This window comes from Podarcis muralis, chromosome 17 (assembly GCF_964188315.1).
Source record: "Podarcis muralis chromosome 17, rPodMur119.hap1.1, whole genome shotgun sequence".
Classification (NCBI taxonomy): Eukaryota; Metazoa; Chordata; class Lepidosauria; order Squamata; family Lacertidae; genus Podarcis; species Podarcis muralis.
In genome coordinates this window covers 23428009-23453445 of record NC_135671.1, presented here as the reverse complement: position 1 = coordinate 23453445, position 25437 = coordinate 23428009, and the positions used below count along the sequence as shown (strand labels likewise).

The following is a 25437-nucleotide window of genomic DNA, read 5'->3' as shown; positions in this document are numbered from 1 at the left end:
ACAATATGCATTTTCCAACATAATCCCAGGGACCTTTGCGGGGACTGGAGGAAAAAACTATCGTATGGAACTATCTTATCTATTAATAGCAGTGGGGTCTGGTTGCAAAGAAATGAGACCTCTAAGGATAAGACATTTTCAATTTAGACCACAGGAACCACATGTAATATTCACAAACTGTTGAAGAATGCACACAGACCTAACAGGAAATGACCTCTCCACACACATGCCAGTCCTTGACCACATCCCCCAAATCTTCGCCTCTACATACACAACCCCTTATTTTGATGGAGCAGGAACGGGAGTGCAGAAATCAAGGAGCCAAGGGTCCGAGGATCAGGAAGCAAGGAGTCACAAAGTCAGGGGTCTGAGGCATAGCTGTCAACTTTCAGATTTGAAAATAAGGGAACAGCAGCCTTGAAAATAAGGGACCAGCAGCCTCACCTGTCCCGGGGACAGTCTACGGGATATCTAACAATCCGGGATAGCATCGGGAAGCAGGGGCAAACGGCGCTGGAATAAGGGAATTTCCCGCAAAAAAAAGGGAAGGTTGCCAGCTATGGTCTGAGGATCAGGAAGCAAGGTGTCACGAAGTCAGGGGTCTGAGGATCAGGAAGCAAGGAGTCATGAAGTCAGGGATCCGAGGATCAGGAAGCAAGGAGTCAAGTAGCCAAACGCAGTAAGGCAGGGAACGTGTTGCTGTGGCAAAGAGCCGAAGGGAAATGCTGACCTTATATCCCTTCCCGGCTCTTGCCACCAGGTGCTGTGAGTTATCAATCGGCCTCACCTGTGCAGCCGTGCATTGCCTCTTCAGAACAAACTTAGGAAGGCCCCAGTCCTGCAAAGTCCTACTGGTCACAGGGCCTGGCTCCTGCACATACTTTCTGACAACGACATCCTTGGGAAAAGGGCTGCTAATTGTAATCTTGCTAGAGTTGGAAGACAATTAGGAGTGAACAGATGATTCTTGGGCATGCTGGAAAAAGCCTGCCCTGCAGCATCAGCAGAAGGAATGCAAGTATGACATTATGTGCCCAAAGAGGTAATTAATTAAGCGCTTGGATTTCAACTAGCTCATTTCAGTTAGTTGAACTGAAGTTCTGCGCTTTATATTTCCTCTTGAGAGAGCTTGTAAGATTTATTTCTGCTTCACAAAATTGGCTGAAATGAAGATGATTACCCCTCTCTATTTCTTTATGTATTAATAAAAAGTATTTCTATACTGACCTATCGCAAAATGCATCACACTATAAAACATCATTTAATTTTGTTAAAAAACAAGCAAATAGATAAACCAGGCATCCCCAAACTCGGCCCTCCAGCTGTTTTGGGACTACAACTCCCATGATCCCTAGCTAACAGGACCAGTGATCAGGGATGATGGGAATTGTAGTCCCAAAACAGCTGGAGGGCTGAATTTGGGGGTGCCTGAGATAAACTATGCCTTATGCGGAATGGTTGAAGGAGCTGGGCATGTTTAGCCTGGAAAAGCGGAGAGTGAGCCGAGATATGATAGGCACCTTCAAATATCTGTCACATGGAAGAGGGAGCAAGCTTGTTTTCTCCCGCTCCGGAGGGCAGGACTCGAACCCATGGCTTCAAGTTACAAGAAAGGAGATTCTGACTAAACATACGGAAGAACTTTCTGACAGTAAGGGCTGTTTGACAGTGGAACGGTCTCCCTTGGGAGGTTGTGGACTCTCCTTCCTGAGAAGTTTTTAAGCAGAGATTGGATGGCGATCTGTCATGGACGCTTTAGCTGAGATTCCTGCATCGCAGGGGGCCGGAGTAGACCAGGGTTTCCCAAACTTAGAGGTCTCCAGTTGTTTTTGGACTGCAACTCCCATCAGCCCTAGCCCGCAGGACCCATGGTCAGGGCTGAATTGTTAAAACCAAAGTTAAAACAATAACCATCTAATTGTGTTCACAGTCAGTATGAGAAGAAGCAATGGTCTCTAGGGGAAGAAACAGAACAAAGAATGTACAGAGTGACACGGGGAAATAACTAAAGACACCTCAAACACACAAAATAGCTGTGTTTCAGCATAGAGAAAACCAAATTCATAAACCGACTCAGCTTCAAGGAACGTTTGTTCATCTTTATCAACTGACTGCCAATGTAATTTGTGCTCTTACCTCTGCTGCCTCCCCGCCTCCCATCCCATAAATATTTATTCCAATATCTAATGTTCTCATCAATAAACCAACACTCTTCGGCTGCAATCCGAAAACACGCTCAGCCGTGAGTAAGCTGCATTGAAGGCCACGGAATTTACTTTCGAGTAAACGTGAATAGGTTTGCGCTGCTAGTGAGACAGCACAAGAAACTGCCAAGCGATCAGAAAACAATACAACCAAGCAATTAGGCACCCTGTTCTAAATTGCTTCTTCTTTTCACAATACAGTAAAAGAAGCAAACTAATATGCAAGAAATGAACAAAGGAAGTAAAGAATGAACAGAAAAAGGGACTACAAGATCCTCCCTCATCAATATATCTTAACTTTCTAAATGTCAACTTTTTGATAAGCCCTTGATCAAATCCTCAAGGTTATTATCACACTGGTCACTTTTCGCTTGGAAACTTAAAAAGAATCTTCTTTTCCTTCTTCATACACAAGCAGGATCTGCCTATATAGAATGAATGGAAGGAGGTTGACAACGTGTGTATTAACTGCTGAGTTCTCATAATCACAGGGGAAGCTGGCATCCAGTCTGGCAGATGACAGAAAAGATAAGAAGTAAACCCTTCATTTCCACATTCTAAAGGAAGATTCCCACCCACTTCCTACCCATCCTGGTTTTTTTCCAAATGCACCATCACTTGTTTTAATGTTTCCAGCTCACATGCATATGGCAGCAATGCCATTGCCAAAATTACTAGTAAATATAGGGTTCATTCAAATAACCGATTGCTGGTTGTCAGATTTTTTAACACGGGTGCCTTTCCCTTTCCCTGTTAGATGTAGAGAAAACAATTAAAACATCATAATCTCTCCCCCACCCCAAACACCACACACACACACACACACACACACACACACACACACACTCTAACAGACTTTAAGACAAGTAGTAACTTGCAAAAAGGAGAAAAGCTGGGTACCAACTCATGGCAGACATTTCCCTTTATACCTCTGGCATGATCTAAAACAAACATTTGGGAAGGTGATCAAGCTGTTTTTGGACTGCATTAGACGACAGGGAGGAGTTGCATGTCTGAACATTCCCTCCTGGGAAAACAGGCTTCACAATACGCAGAAAACAATGTGAGAGCCTTTCTGTCTAATATCTAGTTTTCTATATGCAGTGGGTTATGAGACTTTCTGAAAATTCCCATGTAGAGTTTATCTGCATGGATCCTCCCCCCTCCATATCCCCATCTTTCTGCTTTGGCTGCCCTGACATGGTAGTTCATTCTGTTTTCATGATTTCCCCTTAATTGTTAAGTTCATATATCTGAGCTTTCACGTGACGCAATAGTGGAAGCTCAGGGCTCATTTCTGTGGTACTTGCTTCCGGTGGGGAAATTCGCTTGCAAACAATATGGAAATGGGTGCTGAACTTGTACAATATTCCACTATACAGTGGTACCTTAGTTTTCGAACATAATCAGCTCCGGAAGTCTGTTCAAGTTCTGAAACGTTCAAAAACTGAAAGCCTCAAAACACAAGCCTCAGTACGGAAAACTCAAAACGGAAGCCGTGTTTCTTGTTCGACTTCCGAGGCACGTTCGAAAACTGAGGCACTTCCGGGTTTTCGGCGTACGAGTTCTGAAACATTTGACTACAGAAGCGTTCAAAAACCAAGGTACCACTGATTCCAAAAGTGGCTTTTATCAGTTCAGGGGTTGCAAATGGACTACTAGGTCATCTGTTCCGTTTCGCAACCTCCCAAAGCAAATTTCAGCGCCATCCCTCTCGCTTTAACCACAGATAAATGTTGTGTCAGCAGCAATATTGGCATTTAGCAGGAAGGCAGAAGACAAAAACCACAGGTTCCAAAGGTCAGATTTTAACCGCAGTTTTGACTCATGTGCTTGCAACAGGCTCAGCTCTCTTTGTTTACAAAACACAGCCTTGGAGATCTCGGGTCCGAATCACTGCCCAGCAACAGGATGCAGGGGAACTCGAATTCCTATCATCTCTCATCATTGGCAAACCTGCCTGGAGCTGATGGGAGCAACACCTGCAGGGCCACCCAGTCAAAAACCCGCAAAAATGCACGCAATACTGTTTCTACCTCCTGCTCAGCTCCTGTTTGCATCAGCTTAGGGCTCGTCCACTTGTTGCGTGCTGAGAAAGCATGGGTTCGAGTGGTTTCCCACTTGCCCCACTTTCAGGTACGGGTCCAAGCAGGCTTGCCTTTGCCCTGCCCATTTTCCCTGGAAAAAACGGCTCTTAGGATAAATATTGGAACAAGCAAACATCTGCAGAGAACACAATTTCCATTTGCTCTGATTTGGCGCCAAACTACAGGCTTTCCCCGGGGGAAAGCAGTGGGGCAAATGGAAACGTAGATCTGCCCTTATCCTGTCCCACATTAATCCTGCTCACATTTCACTGGATGCCAGGATTGGACACCCTTCCCTCCCAGCGGCATCCATTGATTTGGATGAAGGGGGTGTCCACATAGTTTGATGGCATTGTCTCCTTTTTCAGATGCTGCAGCCATTTGTGGCAGGCGCCAGTGACACAAGCTTGCACGACCCCTGCACTCTCCTCGTTTCAAGGGATCCCCGATCTGGGGGCGGGGGGGGGGGAGTACTACTGTTATCAGGACGGCAAAGCATTCAAACTCCAAGCCGTCACTGCAGGGGCCAGGTTCCCTGTCCAAGATCCCCAAATCTAACATTTGCTGCCAACGCAAGGCTGCTTGGGGGGCTTCACACAACCCACTCCCGTTTTACGAGTTCCTTTAAAAAGCTCATATAACCCTGTCAAAACACTGAGACATTAAGAGATGCTACCCAGACGGGATTGATGCTAATCTTCTTAAGTTGCCTAGAATTGCGACCAGCGATGACGGAGGAAGCCTAATGAAGCTCAGAGCTCAAAACAATGCATCATTATTAGCAATTCAGAGGAGCGGCCAAATGCCATGCCTTGATGAGGTCAAACTGCACAGAAATCACTAACAAAATAGCTGCAATTTAGACAGAGCTTCCAGTCGTCGTCTTTGCAAGCTGATTATCGTGCCAAGACTGGTTTCATGATAAAATATTCAGCTGATACAGAGTCTTATAAAACAGCTACAGGGTTTTTTTGTTTTGTTTTTTTGGTGGTTGTTTTTAAATGTGTTTAGCTTTAAAGCTTTCGTTTAAAAGCCACTCTGGGCGGCTCTACACTTTCAAGCTGTGCCCCTGAAGGACCAGCTGTGCAGCCTGGGAGCCATTTTGAACTCATAGATGTCCATGGCGGTCAATTCTGTGTCCAGGGCAGCTGTCTACCAGCTCCATCTGGTACGCAGGCTGAGACCCTACCTGCCTGCGCACTGTCTTGCCAGAGTGGTGCATGCTCTGGTTATCTCCTGCTTGGACTACTGCAGTGCGCTCTACGTGGGGCTATCTTTGAAGATGACCCGGAGACTACAACTAATCCAGAATGCGGCAACTAGACTGGTGACTGGGAGCGGCTGCTGAGACCACATAACACCGGTCCTGAAAGACCTACATTGGCTCCCAGTATGTTTCCGAGCACAATTCAAAGTGTTGGTGCTGACCTTTAAAGCCCTAAATGGCTTGTCCCAGTATACCTGAAGGAGCGTCTCCACCCCCATCATTCAACCCAGACACTGAGGTCCTCCTACAAGGGTCTTCTGGTGGTTCCCTCACTGTGAGAAGTGAGGTTACAGGGAACCAGGCAGAGGGCCTTCTCAGTAGTGGCACCCTCCTTGTGGAACACCCTCTCTTCAGATGTCAAGGGGAAAAAACAACCATACAACTTTTAGAAGCCATCTGAAGGCCATCAGGAAGTTTTTAACTTTTGATGTTTTATTATTTTTTATATCTGTTGGATGCCGCCCAGAGTGGCTGGGGGCAACCCAGTCAGATGGACAGAGTATACCGTATTTTTAAATCTATAAGACACACTTTTTCCCCTCCAAAAATTAAGGGGAAATGTGTGTGTCTTATGGAGCGAATGCAGGCTCCTTGGCTTCAGCGATAGCAACGTGAAGCCTCCGAAGCACAGAGGGAGCGCTCCCTCCGCGCTCTGGAGGCTTCGGGTTCCTTTTGCTGAAGCCAGGAGAGCGAGAGGGATCGGTGCGCACCAATCCCTCTCGCTCTCCTGGCTTCACTTCGCTGGAGAGGCGCTGCACAGCTTTCCCTCTCTGCACAGCGTCCCTTCAGCGAAGCGGGAGGAGAAATGGAAGGGGCTCCATTTCTCCTGCCGCTTCGCTGAAGGGGTGCTGAGCAGAGAGGGGGAGAATTTTTTTCCTCTTGTTCTCCCCCTCTAAAACTAGGTGCGTCCTATGGTCGGGTGCGTCCTATAGAGCGAAAAATATGGTAAATAATAAAATAATTGTTGTTGTCATTTAGTTTCATTTAAGTTGTGCAGGGTAGCAGTCATACTGTGGTTCAAATCCCGACTCCACCTTGAAGCCGATCATGCTTTTGAAAGCAAGTAACACTAAACATGTCAGAGCTCAAGTAGATCTGTTGGACAGATGCAGACATGCGAACGTTACAAGAAGCATGGCAGTTTCTAGTAACTTAAGTTTGAGCATCTCTCCAAAGCCACGACCTGTCGTTCTTTGTGAGTCAAGTCCATGTCGTTCTGCAGATACAGGTCCTTCCTGGGTCAACAGATACAGGTCCTTTCTGGGTCAGTCCTCAAGGAATCACCTCGGGATTTCACTTCACAACATAATGCCTCAAGGCTCACAACCTTACCTCCACCCCCCTCAAAAAAAACACCCGCAAGCACATGAATACACACCAGGGTAGATAAAAATCAATGAGATATATATATAAATTTATATATATAATCCATTATAAACGGATTTTTAAAAAAATTAAATCGGATTGTTTTGATTTAAATCTGATTTTTTAAATAAAATGCTTTTAGAAAGGAAAAATCTTTCTAAAGACCGTTTTCTATCTAAGTTACATTATAGTCCGAAGGCTATTCAACAGGAAATAAGGATTTGTTTTAAATTTTTCATGTGTGCTAAAACTTAAGTCTTAAGTTTTGTTTTTTAAAACAAAAAAACACAACAAAACACGATTAACCGCATCAGTTAACAAACATGGATACATATGCTATAATGTTATTTCTTTAGTTAAATAAATTGTTCAAATTGTTACTACTGATTATTTTCCTCCTTCTAGTAAAGTACAGCAGAAAAGTTGTCCAGATATAAACATAACTTATTAAACCTCACAATCATTTCATAATTACCTGTCTATGTATTTCTAATAGCATAACCAAATCAGTCATTTTTTATATAGCTGTAAAAACTACTCAGAACATTATTATTCCAAAAATGAAACCTTCCTCTGGTTGTAAATATTAAGATTATGCCAGCAAGAATGAGTCTTTCTGGAAAAACAATGATTTAAATCAAGTCTTACTGACTATTTGATTTACATCGAATCCACCCTGATTGTACTGTTGATATGCAAGCCACACACTAGAACAGGGATGGGGAATCTGTGGCTCCTCCAGATGTTGTGGGTTTCCAACTTCTGTCAGCTCCTAATCAGCATGGTTTGCAGGATGGTGGAGTTTGTTGTTTAGCAACATCTAGGGGGAAAGTGGGTTCCCCATCCCAGCATCGAAAGGAATCCATTCTTATCAACAAAGATGCGCTTTCCAAAACTCCCACGGATGTTTGGAAGAAGCTGATTCTTTCAACTTATGAAAGTGCCTTCGGTATCAAAGCATTCTTTCGGGTTTCCTGGTGTGACAGCTTATTTTAAGTAGCCGTGTGGGGTTTGGGGTCTGTATTTATGTGAAACAAATGGATAGCGTACTGTAAGAGATGGGTTCTCTGCGTGGTTTTTGAAAGGGCCCAGCCAGTCGTGAACAAGTAGGCCCTAAAACTGATTTAAGGGGCCCTGCAGCATCCTGTTTCTCCAATTATCAACAGGCAAGATCCTCTAAGGCAGTGTTCCCCAACCTTGGGCCTCCAGCTGTTTTTGGACTACAATTCCCATCATCCTTGACCACTGGTCTTGCTAGCGAGGGATGATGGGAGTTGTAGTCCAATAACAGCTGGAGGCCCAAGGTTGGGGAACACTGCTCTAAGGCAGGCATGGCCAAACTTGGCCCTTCAGCTGTTTGGGGACTACAATTCCCATCATCCCTGAACACTGGTCCTGTTAGCTAGGGATGATAGGAGTTGTAGTCCCAAAACAGCTGGAGGGCCAAGTCTGGCCATGCCTGCTCTAAGGTCTCTAGCTTTACAGGTGACCATGCAAAATGGGGGTGGCTACCCAAGGGACGCGGGTGGCGCTGTGGGTTAAACCACAGAGCCTAGGACTTGCCGATCAGAAGGTCAGTGGTTTGAATCCCCACGACGGGGTGAGCTGCCATTGCTCGGTCCCTGCTCCTGCCAACCTAGCAGTTTGAAAGGACCTAATGCTCAGTGGTCCCTTTACCTTTACCTTTGCCCCAGGTTTGCCCCCAACATCTGGTGCAAGCATGACCTGCAAAGAGCCTCTTTCACTCTCCTGGTCACCCATGAGAACTAAGAATCAGAACTTTCAATATTTCCTAGACAGTGGGGAAGTGTTTTAGCCTCAATATCAAAGGTATCAATTGGCCTTAAACTAAAAAAAATTAGGATGTGTTTTAATTTATTTCCTGATTTGATGTTAGCCAGTCAGAGCCCGGTTTTGACTGGGGAGGGCGGGGTATAAATTATTATTATTATTATTATTATTATTATTATTATTATTATTATTATTATTCTCAGGGGTTTTTTGAACAGAAACTCACAGGAACTGAGTTCCCCTACCTATTTTTAAAATTAAATAATTGACCCCCCCCCCAGAATATACACCCAATGCTTGAGCGAAAAATCCATTTATATCTGTAACCCAATAAAATTGTGGCCATTTCTAAACCAGATCACCATCTGCTTGAGTTTCTTAATCACATCTTACATTTAGCCCAGGAGCATTGGCACTGCGATTGGGCATGAACCGCTTCGTGGTAAGTTCCTCCATCTTTTTTTCAAGAAAAAAGCACTGCTTATACTACCAAAAAAAAACCCCATATTCGGAATTTACTGGACTCCTTTACGTTTGTATAAAAAAAGGACTATCTAAGGTAGCTTTCTGCTGGAGAAGGGGCAAGGAAAGTGCCCCTTCGAAACAAATGCTTGTACAATGTTCTATACTTACTAAGTGTTGGGAGAAATTGTTGAGCTGTATGATTCTACAGAGGAAGTTAAACTTCCAGCAGAGAATATTCTTTTTAATTATATACCTATTGTATGGAAGTTAATGGCACAATGAAAATGGATTCTACGTGCCCTAATGGTGGCCAATTGACGAACTGGAAGAATAAAGATATGATATTAATCAACGGATTGACAATTCGACAACACTCGCAATTTTCTGAACAGACTGCTTACAGATGGAGACTTTACTTGGATAAATACATTTTGGATAAATGACATTTGGAACAAGTCTATACAAAATATAGTAAGCTATTAATATCTACATACATTAGTGGCCAAAACTGTGGAAACTTTTTGGGGAAAAGTGTATTTCCAAGGTTTGATGGCTCATAACACCATTTATTTATCTTTTGGACTAATGCCATAAAAATATATCTCAATGGAGAAATAGTTTAATGAAGAATGTAATGCAACAAAGTTTGTCCAATTATCTGTATTCTATCAAAAGTTATAGCCAAATAACCAGAAAAGGGAGTGTTTATAGAAAGCCAATCAGGTGTCATCTTGTTTTTGGCAATGATGGCTCATAACACCACCTTTTTTTTTTTTTTTGGAGTAATACCATAAAATTATATATCAATGGTTATGGTATTTCACAAAAAAAAAAAAGTGGTGTTATGAGCTATCAAACCTCGGAAATACACTTTTCCCAAAAGGTTACCACAGTTTTGGCCACTAGTGTATGCATTACAATAATCACATATACTGTATATTTATATAAGAATTTTTGAGAATATATTACATTGTATTTTTTTATTTCTTTTTAATGTATCTTCATAATTGAAATTGTGCTTTTTTAAAATCACACACCTAAGTATTGTATCCAAGGAAGTGGGTTGAGGGGGGGGGGGCAGATGAGATTAGATTCACCCCTTGCTTTCTTTTAGGCCTAGATATGAACCAAAACAACCCAAAGCACATTCCAGACAAGACAAGGTTGCTATAGGTGAGTGCCCTGTTCCGTTTTAAAACTCCCAGCTGTGCTGAAAATGCCCTAAATTAAATGCACACAGGTTAATTATCTTTAATGGCAAAAATTATGCTGAAACAGAAGTGTTCCTGGCTTCAAATCTTGGAAGGTTTGTGGCACAAGGCCCTTAGGATGGGGTGGGAAGGGGGAGGAGAAGGGGATTTATCCAGGTGAGGGTCCTTTCATAAATTCAGAAATGATGAGGAAAAGGTGCAGTTGGCAAAGCTGGACCTTTGATGCAATTCTAAAAAGGGGAAAGACTCTGACAGATCCAGAACTGGTAACCATATACCGTATAATGGGGCAATTTTACAGCCAGTATTTTCTACGTACTGGAAGTAAACTGCTACCTTTCTTTCTTTCTTTCTTTCTTTCTTTCTTTCTTTCTTTCTTTCTTTCTCTGGCTGTCGATGTGGCATATGTGACTAACAGATATCTGCTGGCAGGCAAGCTTGCAAACATTCATTGCAGACTTCTAACTCTTGTGGTCTTCCCTTTGGAAGGAGGATGGCTTCAGGTTCGTTTGCCATGTGCCGCTATCCACAAACCCCGGCCAGCCAAAATGGCACGTTACGGCCTGCTAATTACGTGAATCTGGCACGTCGATTGGGGCATTTCCTAGCAACTGCTTGGTGCTTGCTTCTGGGTTCCCACTGCACCAGTTGCAAAGAAAAAAAGCAAGTGAAAGGATACCTCTCTGTATTAAACCCTTGGCTCCGATGCAGCAAGTTTGTCAGCCCAGAGCAGAAACACTTCAACAAGAAACTGCCTGCCTCTGCACCCCACTGTTACCTCTCTTGCTGGCTGAGGCATAGGATACTGGTTTCCACAGCGCATCTGGACGGGCAAGGAAAAGAAATTGTATTCTTTGCAAGGAAAGGCACTTCACACATGCCCAGAGCTACTCAGCAGTAGGTGCCAGAATTTTTGCAAGTGAAAACCTAAGGTAAAGGTAAAGGGACCCCTGACCATTAGGTCCAGTCATGACCGACTCTGGGGTTGCGGCGCTCATCTCGCTTTAATGGCCGAGGGAGCCAGCGCACAGCTTCCGGGTCATGTGGCCAGTATGACTAAGCCGCTTCTGGCGAACCAGAGCAGCACATGGAAACGCTGTTTACCTTCCCGCCGGAGCGGTACCTATTTATCTACTCGCACTTTGACGTGCTTTCAAACTGCTAGGTTGGCAGGAGCCGGGACGCGGGTGGCACTGTGGGTTAAACCACAGAGCCTAGGACTTGCCAATCAGAAGGAGCCGGGACCGAGCAACGGGAGCTCACCCCATGGTGGGTGTTCGAACCGCCGACCTTCTGATTGGCAAGTCCTAGGCTCTGTGGTTTAACCCACAGTGCCACCCGCGTCCCTCTAAGTGAAAACCTACCCTGTCCTTAATTCAAAAATACAGTGGTACCTTGGCAGTCGAACGGCTTGGCTCCCGAACAAATCGACTCGCAAACGCCACAAACCCAGATGTGAGTGTTTCGGTTTGCGAATGGTTTTTGGAAGCCGAAGGTCTGAAGCTCCTGCAGCCGATTGGAATTCGCGCCTTGGTTTTTGAACTGTTTTGGGAGTCAAATGGATTAAATTTGAGAACCAAGGCACTGCTGTACCCATTTTTGGCTTGCACACATTCTCCACAGCTATGGCGTAAAAGAACAATGACTTCTGAGGTGCTATAGCAAAAGCCAGTGCTTAAAAATGACTCATACTATGGGTGTGCATTGGCTCTGTACATGAGCTAAATACTGAGGAAAACGGGGATGATTCTGGGTTTTATTTTCCCTAAGTCGAAACACGATGACAAGAGACCCTCCTGGTCATATCAGGGACCCCACAAAGCCTTGTGCCTCTGTGTTTCACTACGTTCCTATGTTTCCTGACACCCACTGAGCTTGCAAGAAGCGAATCTTGTCTAAAGCGCTGCCTGCAGATTATGGAATTCATCTGTGCAAGGCTAGAGCACCAATTAAACATGAAAGGGTGACGCGGTATAAAATGAAGCGGGGTGTTTGCCATTTGCCAGATGGTGGGACGTGGAAGAAAGCAGTCGGCTGGGCTGCTGAAATTAGCTCTTCTGCTGTAGCTCCATCCCTCGTGTTTTTAACCTCTGGCATCTGCAGAGCTGCGCTATCTTGTTCCTCTTCCAGCAGGCACTCAATTGTCAGCCGAGACAAGCGCCCATTAAATTTACATAGGTCTGGCAAAAGTGATCCCCAGGCGCAAGGAAATAGCAGGCAAACTGGTTCAGCAAGAGGGAGCCGTTTCTTTGCAACCCCCCATTGCACATATGCCTTCCTCACAACGTCTTCTCTATTCTTCCTCATGGAGTTCGTTGCAAAAGACGACCCTGTTCCCACGCCAGCAGTTTGGCAGCAGAAGATCTTCAGCCATTCCTTTCTGCCTTCACCCAGCAGGTTTTGGGGTGTTTTGTTTAGGTGACAAATGAGTTTAACGGTTTCAGAGCCTTCTCTGAATTACCATTTTAAGGGGGGGCTTGTCTCGTGTTGAGACAAAAATCTGCTCCCCAATTTTGTGTGACAAAATTCACCCTATACCAAAGGGGAGAGGGGCAAACATTCGGAGCCTTTGAGGGCAACGGCACACGAAAGCTCATACCAATAACAAACTTAGTTGGTCTCCAAGGTGCTACTGGAAGGAATTTTTTTATTTTGTTTCGACTAAGGCAGACCAACACGGCTACCTACCTGTAACTAACACTCTAATGGCATTAAGTTTGCATTCAAATAGCTGTTGACTCCATTTCCTGACACTTCCCTGTTTGCTTCCATATTCTGTTGGAGCTTTCGCACAAGTATAAAAGCCACCTGTGGAAATCTAATGGAATAGCACTCATTTCCATGGAATAATAAACAAAGTAAGATAAATCTTGTGTTAAATGCAAATGGGTGGGGAAGCATTGCAATCTGTTGGAAGTGGCTACTTTCATGGAAAAAATCCCACCAGTAACAATGCTATGTTAAGCTGTAATGGCAGTCCCAGGTGCTGGTTTGCACCCAAATTTAGGGGCCCAGGGCACTCGTTTGATGGTCAATAGCAGGACTTTTTTCCAGGAAGAACTTACAGGAACTCAGTTCTGGCACTTCTCAGGTGGTTTCCAACCAGTGGGGCTTCCTGGTGGCACTCGAGGGTACACAGTACCGGCGCGCACACCCCAATGTTAAAAGTGTTGCGCTTCATGGTGAATTCCAGCATCATTTTTTCTAGAAAAATAGCTATGATCACTGCATGAAGAGGGAGGGACCTACTGTGTTTTTTTTCCATACGGGAAAACCGTTTGCGTCAGAACAGCTGCCATGCAGGAGGATGAATCACTGACAAATGTTGAGGTGCAGCATTTGCAAAAAGGCACATGGGCATTGATAAAACACACACTTGCTAGTTGTTATGTGAAGGAGAGCGGCTTCTTGTCTCTTAATTCAGTTAGGGTGGTAAGCAGGCTCGAACTTTCCAAAAGGAAATTTTTAATCGGCTCCAGTTCTTTACTTATCTGACACACATCTATATTTTCAGTTTAGCAAAGTAAAATTTGGTCCACTAACTCCAGACAGCTCACGTGAGGCTGCTGGGGGAAGTTAACTGTAATTAGACATAATGATTAAATAGTGTTGCGACATCTGGCCTTAACAAATGCTTGTTTCATATAACAGGGTGGAGGGTAGAATGAGAGCATATAGCTTCTTGTTCCAAGACAGGACATATGGAACTTGGATACAATGAGAGGGAGACAGAAGGTGTTCTCTTGATTCTTCGGAACAGGCTCCTCGCAAATATAAGGCGCTGACAGAAACTGCTTCAGGGACAAGACAACGCAGCCTGGCATTGTTAGCTATCAAAATGCACAAAGGCTTCAGTGTTGATTGGTGAGCCCAAAGACAGTGTGCGGGTTGAACCGTCATGAATACCATCCTTGATCAAGGGAACAAAAGGAGTCAAACAGCTGTAAGGAATGTCCAAGAAAAACAGACTCCTCCCACAGCAGAAGATGGTGTGGGAATGTCCAGGGAGGCAGGAGAGGATATATTGTTTATTAATATCCTTCCTAACTTGCGTTAGCAAGTGTCTTTACTTAGCAGAGTTTTGCATTCCCCTTTTAAACGCACAGCGGGTAGCTGGTTGCAGGCTTGCTTAAGCCTCTCAATATTAGGTTCCTGGTAAGTTCCCATATATCCCTCTTAAAAGAATAGACACGCCACAATCTTGTATAAAGTATATAAAGGTAGTTTACTCACATTCTGTTCACAGTTGGATCGCAGAAGGCAGACTTAGTTATAAAGTATGTACATGTAGATCACGGGGCACTGCTGAGATTTTAAAGCCCAAAGTCCACCACTGCTGAAATTGCAACTTTATTATGAGTGTTCCCGTTAGTTCAGGGTTCGGGAACCGCAGGCTGAGGAGCTAAATCCAGCCTTCCAGACCTCTACGTCTGGTTCTAGGGAGGCCAAACATCCTCCCCGGACACACCATCTTTTCAACAGCCACACCTCATTGCCCTTGCTTCATACCTTCCTCAAGTGTTTTGGCCTGGCCTGAAATGTGTCCTGGATTCAGTGGAGGATAAAGAGCTGGGAATGTGCACAGCAAGTACCCTTCTGGCGCTGTGGTCTAAACCACTGAGCCTCTTGGGCTTGCCGATCAGAAGGTCGGCGGTTCGAATCCCCGCGACGGGGTGAGCTCCCATTGCTCTGTCCCAGCTCCTGCCAACCTAGCAGTTTGAAAGCAGGCCAGTGCAAGTAGATAAATAGGTACCACTGTGGCAGGAAGGTAAACGGCATTTCTGTGCACTCTGGTTTCCGTTCCGGTGTCCTGTTGCACCAGAAGCGGTTTAGTGCTGCTGGCCACCTGACCCGAAAAGCTGTCTGCGGACAAACACTGGCTCCCTCAGCCTGAAAGCAAGATGAATGCCACAACCCCATAGTCAAGTTTGACTGGACTTAACCGTCCAGGGGTCCTTTACCTTTACCTTTTTACCTACCCTTCTGCACAAGAAGCCCACTTCCATGGCATCAACTCCAGCCAAGGGAGTGTCCTTCTGGCAGTCACTTTGCCTCCAGATATTTAGTTCCTGGGGCAACATATTGCTCCTAGTTCACATAACAAAGGAGGCACTTAATAGACCTGGCTGTTTACCTAACGGAAGAAAATGGTTTGGCCATTTTAACTGTCTTCTTTTCCAGGTTCCAACTTTATAGGGGTAATCCCCGAGATCACCCAATCCCATAATACTATCCATCATAAGGCACAGAAGAATGGGGGGGGGGCAGCTATTTGTCCAAACAGGCTTGTGCTTTCCCTGAAATTGTTTCCCACCCCTTTGCAACAGACTCTTTAACCAAAGCCCTACTTAACTGCGTTTCTTGAAATCCTCCTCTAAATACCGTGCATGGATGCATGCAAAATTAAAGAGGGTGGCTTTAATAAGATTAACCCAGAAAACATCTACGGCTTCTGTGAATTCCTCGCTGGCTTTCCTTCTGCAAAGTCCATTCGCTAATGGAGCACAAATCCAGAAAACAAACACACACACATGCTTCCCTAAAAGAATCGAATTAGGGGGTGTTGCATTGAAACACCACGCAGCATCAAATTGCAATTCACTGTTAACAACTAGGCACCCAGCCATACAACTAGATCCTTAAAAGTTACCATGTTGACCCATTTGTGATAGACAGTCTGGGGAAGTCCTTGCCTCTCACACCATCCGCTGCAACGGGGGTGGAGGAAGTCCCTTTCCAGAGACAAAGGAGCTGCCACATCCATGAAAAGAGGAACAGGGACAGGTGAAGCAAACGGGCCTCAGGGACAGGTCACCTGCTTTACATACAGAAGGTCCAGCATCAAATCTCCAGAAACTCCTGCATGGACAGCTCCTGCCATTCCGTGTAGGGAACACTGAGCTAGATGGAACTACAGTGGTACCTCGGTTTAAGAAACATAATCTGTTCCGGAAGTCCAGTTCTCAAACCAAAACCGTTCTAAAACCGAGGCATGCTTTCCCTAATGAGGCCTCCTGCCGCCAGTGCCCTTCCACCATTCGGCTTCTGTTCTTAGACCGAGGTAAAGTTCTCAAACCGGGACACTATTTCAGGTTTTGCGGAGTTAGTAAACCAAATTGTTCTTAAACCGGACTGTTCTTAAACCGAGGTACTACTGTATTGGTCTGGTTCTTTAGGCTTTGCAAACCCCACCACACGGTTATTGTTTCACCCTCCAAATTGCAGATTGAAAAGAGCACCGCTGGGTGGGCTTTGCAAGGTGTGGGGAGACTTGGAAACCCACTAGAGGTTCAAAAAGGACTCCTGCTGTTTTCTCATGCCCCACTGGGCAAGGCTCGCCACAGGGGCAGGTTCAACCCTCACACGCCACTCCCGGTAGTCATTTCTCATGAATACCTTTTTCAAGCGTTAGAAACTCAAGATATACAATAAGCTAGGCACCCCCATGGCTCCTCAAACCAAGGGTGCAGTTGTCAAAATGGAATGTCTCGTTGCCGCATCGGCCACAAGGTCCCCATTCCTGATTGATGAGGCACATTTGGTAACAATTTGTCCATTTTATAATTCCCAAGGCCAACGCCCCACAGAGAACTTTACGGCCACTTCCTTGGTATAAGACTTTGAGGACCAATTTGGCAGGTTCTGCCACCCCATCACCCTGGCCGCAACTACTATGGCATCCAAAATGACGCCATGCCAGGTCATGGGTCAAATATTTCCATGCCAAGCCCTCTCCTTCCTAAAAAAAAAGGCATACCCTTCTGAGGATACAGGAGGGGCACCCTTCCTGTCAACACCTTTCTGGTCATCCCCACATTGAGCTCAAGTGAAATCAGGAATTACAGTGGTACCTCGGTTTAAGAACAGCCCTGTTTACAAATAATTCGGTTTACGAACTCTGCAAAACTGGAAGTAGTGTCCCGATTTGCGAATTTTACCTCGGTCTAAGAATGGAAGCTGAATGGTGGAAGGGCACTGGCGGCGGGAGGCCTCATTAGGGAAAGTGCACCTCAGTTTGAGAACGGTTTCGGTTTAAGAACGGACTTCCAGAACGGATTAAGTTCGTAAACCAAGGTACCACTGTAAGTCCATTATCTGAAACTCTCACCAGCCTTTAGCTCTTTGCACTTGCAACAGCAGGGCTGTGCTTGTGAAAGGAACACCGACAGTATTCTCCCGCAAGATAAACAGGACTTTCATTTACTCAAAGAAAGAAATGATTAACAAGTGACTTGATCACTTCTAGGAAATGATTTATAATAAGTTGGGGGTGAGGGGAATGATGAAAGTAGCTTTTCTGAAAAAACCAGAAGCTTTTCTTTTAGGTATAACTGATGGAGAAGTACCTAGTGAACAATGGGGAAAAAGTTATTTATGTATGTATGGGGAAAAGGAGGAATTTGAGAAGGAAGTGCTGAAAAGGTTTTCACCAAATCCAATAAAACTTGTTTCAGTTTAGATTTTTTTAAAAAACCAAGATGGGGAAAAGGCGTGTTCTTTGTGATTTTGCAAAACATACTCATTAACTGAGGTACTACCTGATGCTCACTTAACTTCCTAGTTTTCAAATGACGGAAGGTTTTTACAGGTATTTCTGAGCACTTGGGAGTCAAAAGAAAGTAATTCAAAGCAGCTGTTGTTGAGATGTTTCATTCCACTCGAATCCGCTCGGCAGAGCCAGACAGAGGATGATGACAGGTGGGTGTCCTGTCCCCCAAAAAAACATAAATCCTGGCTAGGCCCATGCTACAGACATGTCTTTTAAAATAGTGGCACTCTTGTTCCCGCTTGCCCAAGGCTGATGCAGGAACTCCTTCCCCTAGCTATTACTGCTGCCTTCAGAGATGAAACAGACTCGAGGGAAGAGGAAGCTGGCAGGAGATCATGTATTGATTTCTTTGTTCTTGGCTTTTGTCCTGGAACAAGACGGAGCAGGCTGGGAAAGATACAGTTCCTTAAAGCTACTCGTTCTGAAAGGGGCAGCGAGGAATCAATCTCTCACAAAGACACTACAGGGATTTAGGAACAAAACGAAGCAGGCAATTGCTTATGGAGACCGCAAATAATATTCCGGAAAATGTTCCTTCTTGCGTAGAGATACGCACACCTGCTTATCTTGAGCATCTTAAGTATGGCAAACAACTAGGAAATTCACTACAAAATAGTTCAGGCACATATAGAGGAATTGCTGCTGCCCCTTATAGGCCCACATTCAGCACATGTGGGGCCTTTGCCCCGTTCGTTAATAATAATAATAAATAATACATTTTATTTATACCCTGCCCTCCCCGGCCAGAGCCAGGCTCGGGACGGCTAACACCAGTAAAATTACAATAAAAACATAATACACAAAAAAACCACCAATTTAAAATACAGGTTAAAATGCAATTTAAAATGCAGCCCCATTTTAAAAGTCGCCCATAGATTAAAACCGTAAGGGGAGGGAAACATAAGGGTCAGACTGAGTCCAAACTAAAGGCCAGGCGGAACAGCTCTGTCTTGCAGGCCCTGTGGAAAGATGTCAAGTCCCGCAGGGCCCTAGTCTCTTGTGACAGGGTGTTCCACCAAGTTGGGGCCAGTACTGAAAAGGCCCTGGCCCTAGCTGAGACCAATCTAACCACCTTGCAACTTCCCGCCGGGCTCCCAAGACTTGTGGATAGCTTCCGACCCCTCTGCGCACTGACCCCTCTCGCTCTTCATGCTTCAGCGAAAGCCTGCATTCGCCCCATAGGACGCACACACATTTCCCCTTCATTTTTGGAGGGGGAAAAGTGTGTCTTATAGGGCGAAAAATAAGGTAGTTCTCAAATGTTTTTGGCTCCCAAAAGCCGCAAACCTGGAAGTGACTGTTCCAGTTTGCAAACTATTTTTGGAACCTGAACGTCTGACAGGGCTTCCGCGGCTTCCGATTGGCTGCAGGAGCCTCCTGCAGCCAATCTGAAGCCACACTTCGATTTCCGAACATTTTGGAAGTCGAAGGGACTTCCAGAACGCATTCTGGTCGACTTCCGAGGTACAACTGTACTGAGACAAATCAAAATGTCCCCCAAAGCATGGCAAATGTTTAAGTTCTCCATACGTCCTTATCAACCAAGACCTTACACCAGCTTTTTAGAACTCTGCAGGCCAACTGTGACAGGACTTCAGGCAACCCATCTGTCGCTTGTGTCGTGTCAGTGACATCACATGACCAATAGGTATGTTGCCCCCCCCCCCAAACCATCGAAATTCCTCACATGCCTCTCCTTCGAAGCCATGCTTCTTTAGGCCTTGCAAACCCCACCACACGGTTATTCCAACATCCAAATTGCCGATTGGAAAGAGCTCCGCTGGGTGGGATTTGAAAGGTGTGGGGAGACTTGGAAACCCAACAAAGGTTCAAATAAGGGATGTGCGAGGGATTTTGAAGAGTAGGCCGATGGTTTAGCCAGACACCATATCCGACAAGTCTTAAGAGGAACCTGTTGTGTGGCATGCGATTCTTAAGACACAAGTGTAAACTTACCTACACTAGTAGGGAATATGTCCTCGTTGTTGATTTGCACCTCAATCCAGTCCATCAAAAGATTCATATACTGGGGTGCTGGCAACGCCGTAGGTTTCTTGTACTTCAGATCGTCCTGCCACCGATATTCGTATTTTGGGCCCCCCGACATCACAGGGCAGGTCCTCTCCGTGCAGAACTCACAGATAGTTCCATAGATCAAGTTGATCCTGTTGAAAAAGTCCACCACGTGAACTGCTACCCAGTCATTTAGATCTTCTCCACCAGGCAGCTGCACAGCTGCTTTCAGGTCCACCCCAGAGTTCAGCGAGGCCTGCGCTCGTTTGTGGAGCTCAAATCTCTGGGTCCCAGGTTCAAATTTCCGTTTGGGGCGGAACGTCTTGTCCTTGTTAAAAACTTGTTTGAGTGCAATGGACATGTCTTACAGTCTTCAAGTTTCCTTATAGCAAACAATCAGGCACTAGAATACCCTGGTATATCCAAGGTAAAAGTGGATTTCAACAGCGGCAGGAGGTCCTTTGGTCCACTAGCTCTTCCTGCTGAAAGTTCTCCCGGGAGACTTCATGGTCCTGAAAGTTCAGAGACAAAACGTGAATGAATAAAATCTGCAAGTTGGTGGTAAATTTGACATCCACTCATTTGCTTTTTGTTGGCTTTTACCTTTACCTGCAAGTCTACCAGGGTAAAAGTGTTGTTACTTAATAGGTTTATGCAGAGTTACACCCATATCAAGAAGCCACTTCAGATAGCCAGACAAGCTTCAGTCTCTTCTCCCCACCCCTTTTCAATTAAACTGAGCTTTACTTGAGGACTGCCGGTATTTTCATCCCATATATGCGGGTGGCGCTGTGGGTTAAACCACAGAGCCTAGGACTTGCCAATCAGAAGGTTGGCGGTTCAAATCCCCACAACAGGGTGAGCTCCCGTTGCTCGGTCCCTGCTCCTGCCAACCTAGCAGTTCAAAAGCACGTCAAAGTGCAAGTAGATAAATAGGTACTGCTCCAGCGGGAAGGTAAATGGCGTTTCCGTGTGCTGCTCTGGTTCGCCAGAAGCAGCTTAGTCATGCTGGCCACATGACCTGGAAATGTACACCGGCTCCCTCAGCCAATAAAGTGATATGAGCGGCGCAACCCCAGAGTCGGTCACGCCTGGACCTAATGGTCAGGGGTCCCATTACCTTTACCTTTACTACTTGAGGGCTGCCGGTATTTCTGTCCCATATATGCTACCTCACTGCATCCCAAGGATGCCAAAAGGTGGCTTGCATATCAACAGTACAATCAGGGTGGATTTGATTTAAATCAAATCGATTTAAATCACGAGTCAGCAAGACTTGATTTAAATCATTAGTTAGTAAGACTTGATTAAAATCTTTTTTTCTTTTTCTTTTAAAGAAAGACTCATTCTTGCTGGTATAATCTTAATATTTACAACCAGAGGAAGGTTTCATTTTTGGAATAATAATAAATGTTCAGAGTAGTTTTTAGAGTTATATCAAAAATTACTGATTTGGTTATACTATTAGAAATACATAGACAGATAATTATGAAATGATTGTGAGGTTTAATAACTGTTTATATTTGGACAACATTTCCGCTGTACCTTATTGGAAGGAGAAAAATATTCATTTCCTTGATAAAAATTTAAACAATTTATTTAACTAAAACAATAACATCATAGCATATGTATCCATGTTTGTTAACTGATGTGGTTAAAAGTTTGTTTGTTTGTTTGTTTTTAAAAAAAGTTAAAACAAATCCTTATTTCCTGATGAACAGCCTTTGGACTATAAAGTAACTTAAACAGAAAACTATCTTTAGAAAGATTTTTCCTCCGAAAGCCTTTTATTTAAAAAATCTGATTTAAATAAAAAAAAAATCCGATTTAAAGAAAAAAAAATCTGATTTAAATAAATTTTTAGAAAACCACACTGATTTTTATTCACCCTGAGCACAATTAAGAAATGGAGAGACAAGAGGCTGACTCTGTTATACTGCCCATTTACAGACTGGAAAACAGCTATAAAAATAAGGACAATAAAAATAAGCCAGAAATTACAGTGTCTCCCTTTTCCAATGCATCCTGACACATTAAACACAGTAAGAACTGCTAATCGATATCTCATTATGTCACAGGAATGGCCCCCGTAGTGACTGCTAGCCCCGTAGTGACTGCCACCAACGTTAATTTTTTGTTTTCATTTCAGGAGGTGGTGCAAGAGAGGCGTCTTTGCAACATCCGAGCCTTGCACATATAGCAATTTTGGTTTTGATGCAGGTATGGTTTGGAGATTTCACCCATGGCAACAGGGGATGGTCTGCTGAGGAGTGTCAACAGCACTGAAAGGGAGAAACTGGAAAATAGCAGCAGCCGGTTTCATGCAACTTCCTGGCTTGTCCACTCACTGCTTCTTAGTTTGTGATTTGCCTAGACTTAAAGACTTTCAATAAAGGGACGTGGGTGGCGCTGTGGGTTAAACCACAGAGCCTAGGACTTGCCGATCAGAAGGTCGGCGGTTCAAATCCCGCGACGGGGTGAGCTCCCGTTGCTCGGTCCCTGCTCCTGCCAACCTAGCAGTTCAAAAGCATGTAAAAGTGCAAGTAGATAAATAGGTACCACTCTGGCGGGAAGGTAAACGGCTCTGGTTCGCCAGAAATGACTTAGTCCTGCTGGCCACATGACCTGGAAGCTGTATGCCGGCTCCCTCAGCCAATAAAGCGAGATAACTGCTGCAACCCCAGAGTCGGTCATGACTGGACCTAATGGTCAGGGGTCCCTTTACCTTTACCTAAAGACTTCCAACATGTTCCATGTTCTCTTCTAAATCAGTTGGTGTGGCAAGGCTGTTGGGTCACTGCTCTGCATAAACTCAAAGTACATATTCAACACTACAACGATGTGTTTTAGGGGAAAGCTGTATTTCGATAAAAAGGTTCCCTACTGTTACTCATCTTCTCACCCAAGAAACTGATAAACTTCTGAGGACTGGAAAATTGTTGGACTGGAAAGATCTCAACTGCTTTTATCAAAACAACAGCTGTGGAAAAGGCACATGAGAACCATTCAGTTAGAAAACTGCACCCCTCCTCTCTTTCCTCCTTGTGTAGAAAAGTATTTTTAAAAGTCCACGATCATCTGACTTTCATGGGATTCTGTGGTGACCCAAAGCCTCTGAGATCATTCCAAAGGCTTTCTGCGGTCATCTGCGATCAGGTTTTCAACTCAGGAAGCAACACAGAAACAACGCCTTTCTTCTGAAAATGCCATGAATGCCCCACTCCGCCTTCCTCTGTGCAAACTTGGGGTCCAACTGACAGTGTTCCCCAGATAATTCCTCAAACTTGGGAAACATACTTGGCTGCAAGCTAAAGTCTGCAATCAATTAACGTAACGAGAGAGGAGAAAGGGAATATAACGAAGGGCATTCGACTGGGTTTTGTGTGTGCCAACATCACTAAAACCATGGGGTCAAAACAGTTTCACCAGGTCCTCGCCAAGGAAATTGGTGCCACAGTTTTTATGGTCCCTAACTAGGATCCTGAGATCTGAGAGCTGGACCATAAAGAAGGCTGATCACTGAAAAATTGATGCTTTTGAATTATGGTGCTGGAGGAGACTCTTGAGAGTCCCATGGACTGCAAGAAGATCAAACCTATCCATTCTGAAGGAAATCAGCCCTGAGTGCTCACTGGAAGGATAGATCCTGAAGCTGAGGCTCCAAGACTTTGGCCACCTCATGAGAAGAGAAGACTCCCTGGAAAAGACCCTGATGTTGGGAAAGACTGAGGGCACAAGGAAAAGGGGACGACAGAGGAGGAGATGGTTGGACAGTGTTCTCGAAGCTACCTGCATGACTTTGACCAAACTGCGGGAGTCAGTGGAAGACAGGAGTGGCTGGCGTGCTCTGGTCCATGGGGTCACGAAGAGTTGGACACGTCTAAACGACTAAACAACAACAACTAGGATCCTTTGCAACTGCTTCCAACTATCTCAGTGCGGTCAGGAAAAGTTGTGGGGTTTGCATGTTCCCGCCTCTCTAAGATGCCAAGAATTCTTGCATTGTTCCAGCACAAACACTGCTCCTGATCTATGCAGAACCTTACTGCCAGCCTACAGGACCTAATCAGTCACCTCTTCCTTCTTTGCATGCCAGCTTTGTTTCAATGTCTCTCAGATGGTGGAATGCTCTCCCTAGGGAAGTCCGCCTGGTGCCTTCATTATATAGCTTAAGGCGCTAGGTGGAAATGTTTCTCTGCAACCATGCCTTGGGCTGGTTAGCATCCTATCTGAATGTGTTTGGCTGATTAAACATCCATTTGAATGTGTTTGTGTTCTTGTTTTTATTATGTACAGTGGTACCTTGGTTTACGAACTTAATCCATTCTGGAAGTCCGTTCTTAAACCAAAGCATTCTTAAACCAAGGTGCGCTTTCCCATAGCAGCGGGGGACTCAATTTACAAATGGAACACACTCAACAGGAAGCGAAACATGTTCTTAAACTAAGGCAAAGTTCACAAACCAAAGCAAGGTACCACTGTAACCTTTCCTCTACCATCACTGGAGATTCAGAAGCACATAGTGAACATGCTAGAGAGGGACAGGAGCAACAATTATGCCAAGCTGCACAGACCGTAAAACAATATATGCCATTATTCAAACAAACCATGTACGACCTGGCACCTCCTTCCTCTGCCAATAAAAGACTGCTATTGTGGTGGCACGTGTATTGCTTGGCGAATGAGCTTGAGTCAGTTTCGAGAGGGATAAATTAAGACCTTTTGTGCTAGACGTTTAAGCCCCGTTCAACATTCCATTAAGAGGGGCAGAACAGATGAGACATTCAAGGATTCAGCCAACAACAGCCCCCACCCCTTGACAGATAAGAATTTCTTGCCAAAGTAATGTTTGCTTCTTAACCCTTTGTTCGTAGCCCACTTTGCCTCCCATTTAAAACCAGATGAGATAGAAGGTTTCTCCTAGCTTTGAAGTTTTGGAAAATGCAGATGGAAGGCACCACAATGGCATAGACAACATATAATAAGCACTGCACAGCTGACCAGAAAGTGGGATGGTTTTACCAATCAGAAACAGCAAGAAGTGGGCTTTTGGGGTGGGTGGGTGGGCTCCAGAGCCAATAAAAAAAGGAAGCAGTCAGCCAATAGGCAAGTGTGGGCAACACAGACGTCTCGGAAGGGTTGTGCTAGCTGTGTTACTCAAACTATTTGCGACGCACCGATCTGAGCGCTTTGTATGACTGAAGGAGGAGGAGAGCAGGCCAAGGCAAGGAACAGCATTCTGTCCAACCATTATCCCACACTTTCCACTGCACGTTCCTGCCAATTTCCCTATCGGAAAATTGATATTTTGGGGGACTAGATTTGTCGGGCAAAAGCTCCAAATCTGCTTGGATTGCACAACCTGGATTTGCTGGCATGCGGTAAAATCCCGCCTCGAAATCATTCTTTTTAAGCTGGAGGTGCTGCAAATCTGCTATATATACGCAGCGCTCATTAAAGAAACTTTGAGAGAGGAAGTGCAGAA

General features: G+C 44.8%; 1 protein-coding gene across 3 annotated transcripts in view; it reads right to left on the bottom strand.

Moving 5' to 3' along the window:
* Positions 1 to 25437, bottom strand: part of MOB3B (MOB kinase activator 3B) — a 96138-nt gene that overhangs the window by 25015 nt on the left and 45686 nt on the right. For 2 of the 3 annotated variants that reach the window (XM_028711671.2, XM_028711672.2), the window contains exon 2: positions 19896 to 20464. In XM_028711671.2, the coding sequence (XP_028567504.1) occupies positions 19896 to 20313 (418 nt within the window). In that variant the 5' untranslated portion in view covers positions 20314 to 20464. The remainder of the gene's footprint in view (positions 1 to 19895; positions 20465 to 25437) is intronic. The other variant, XM_028711674.2, reaches the window with a different exon arrangement.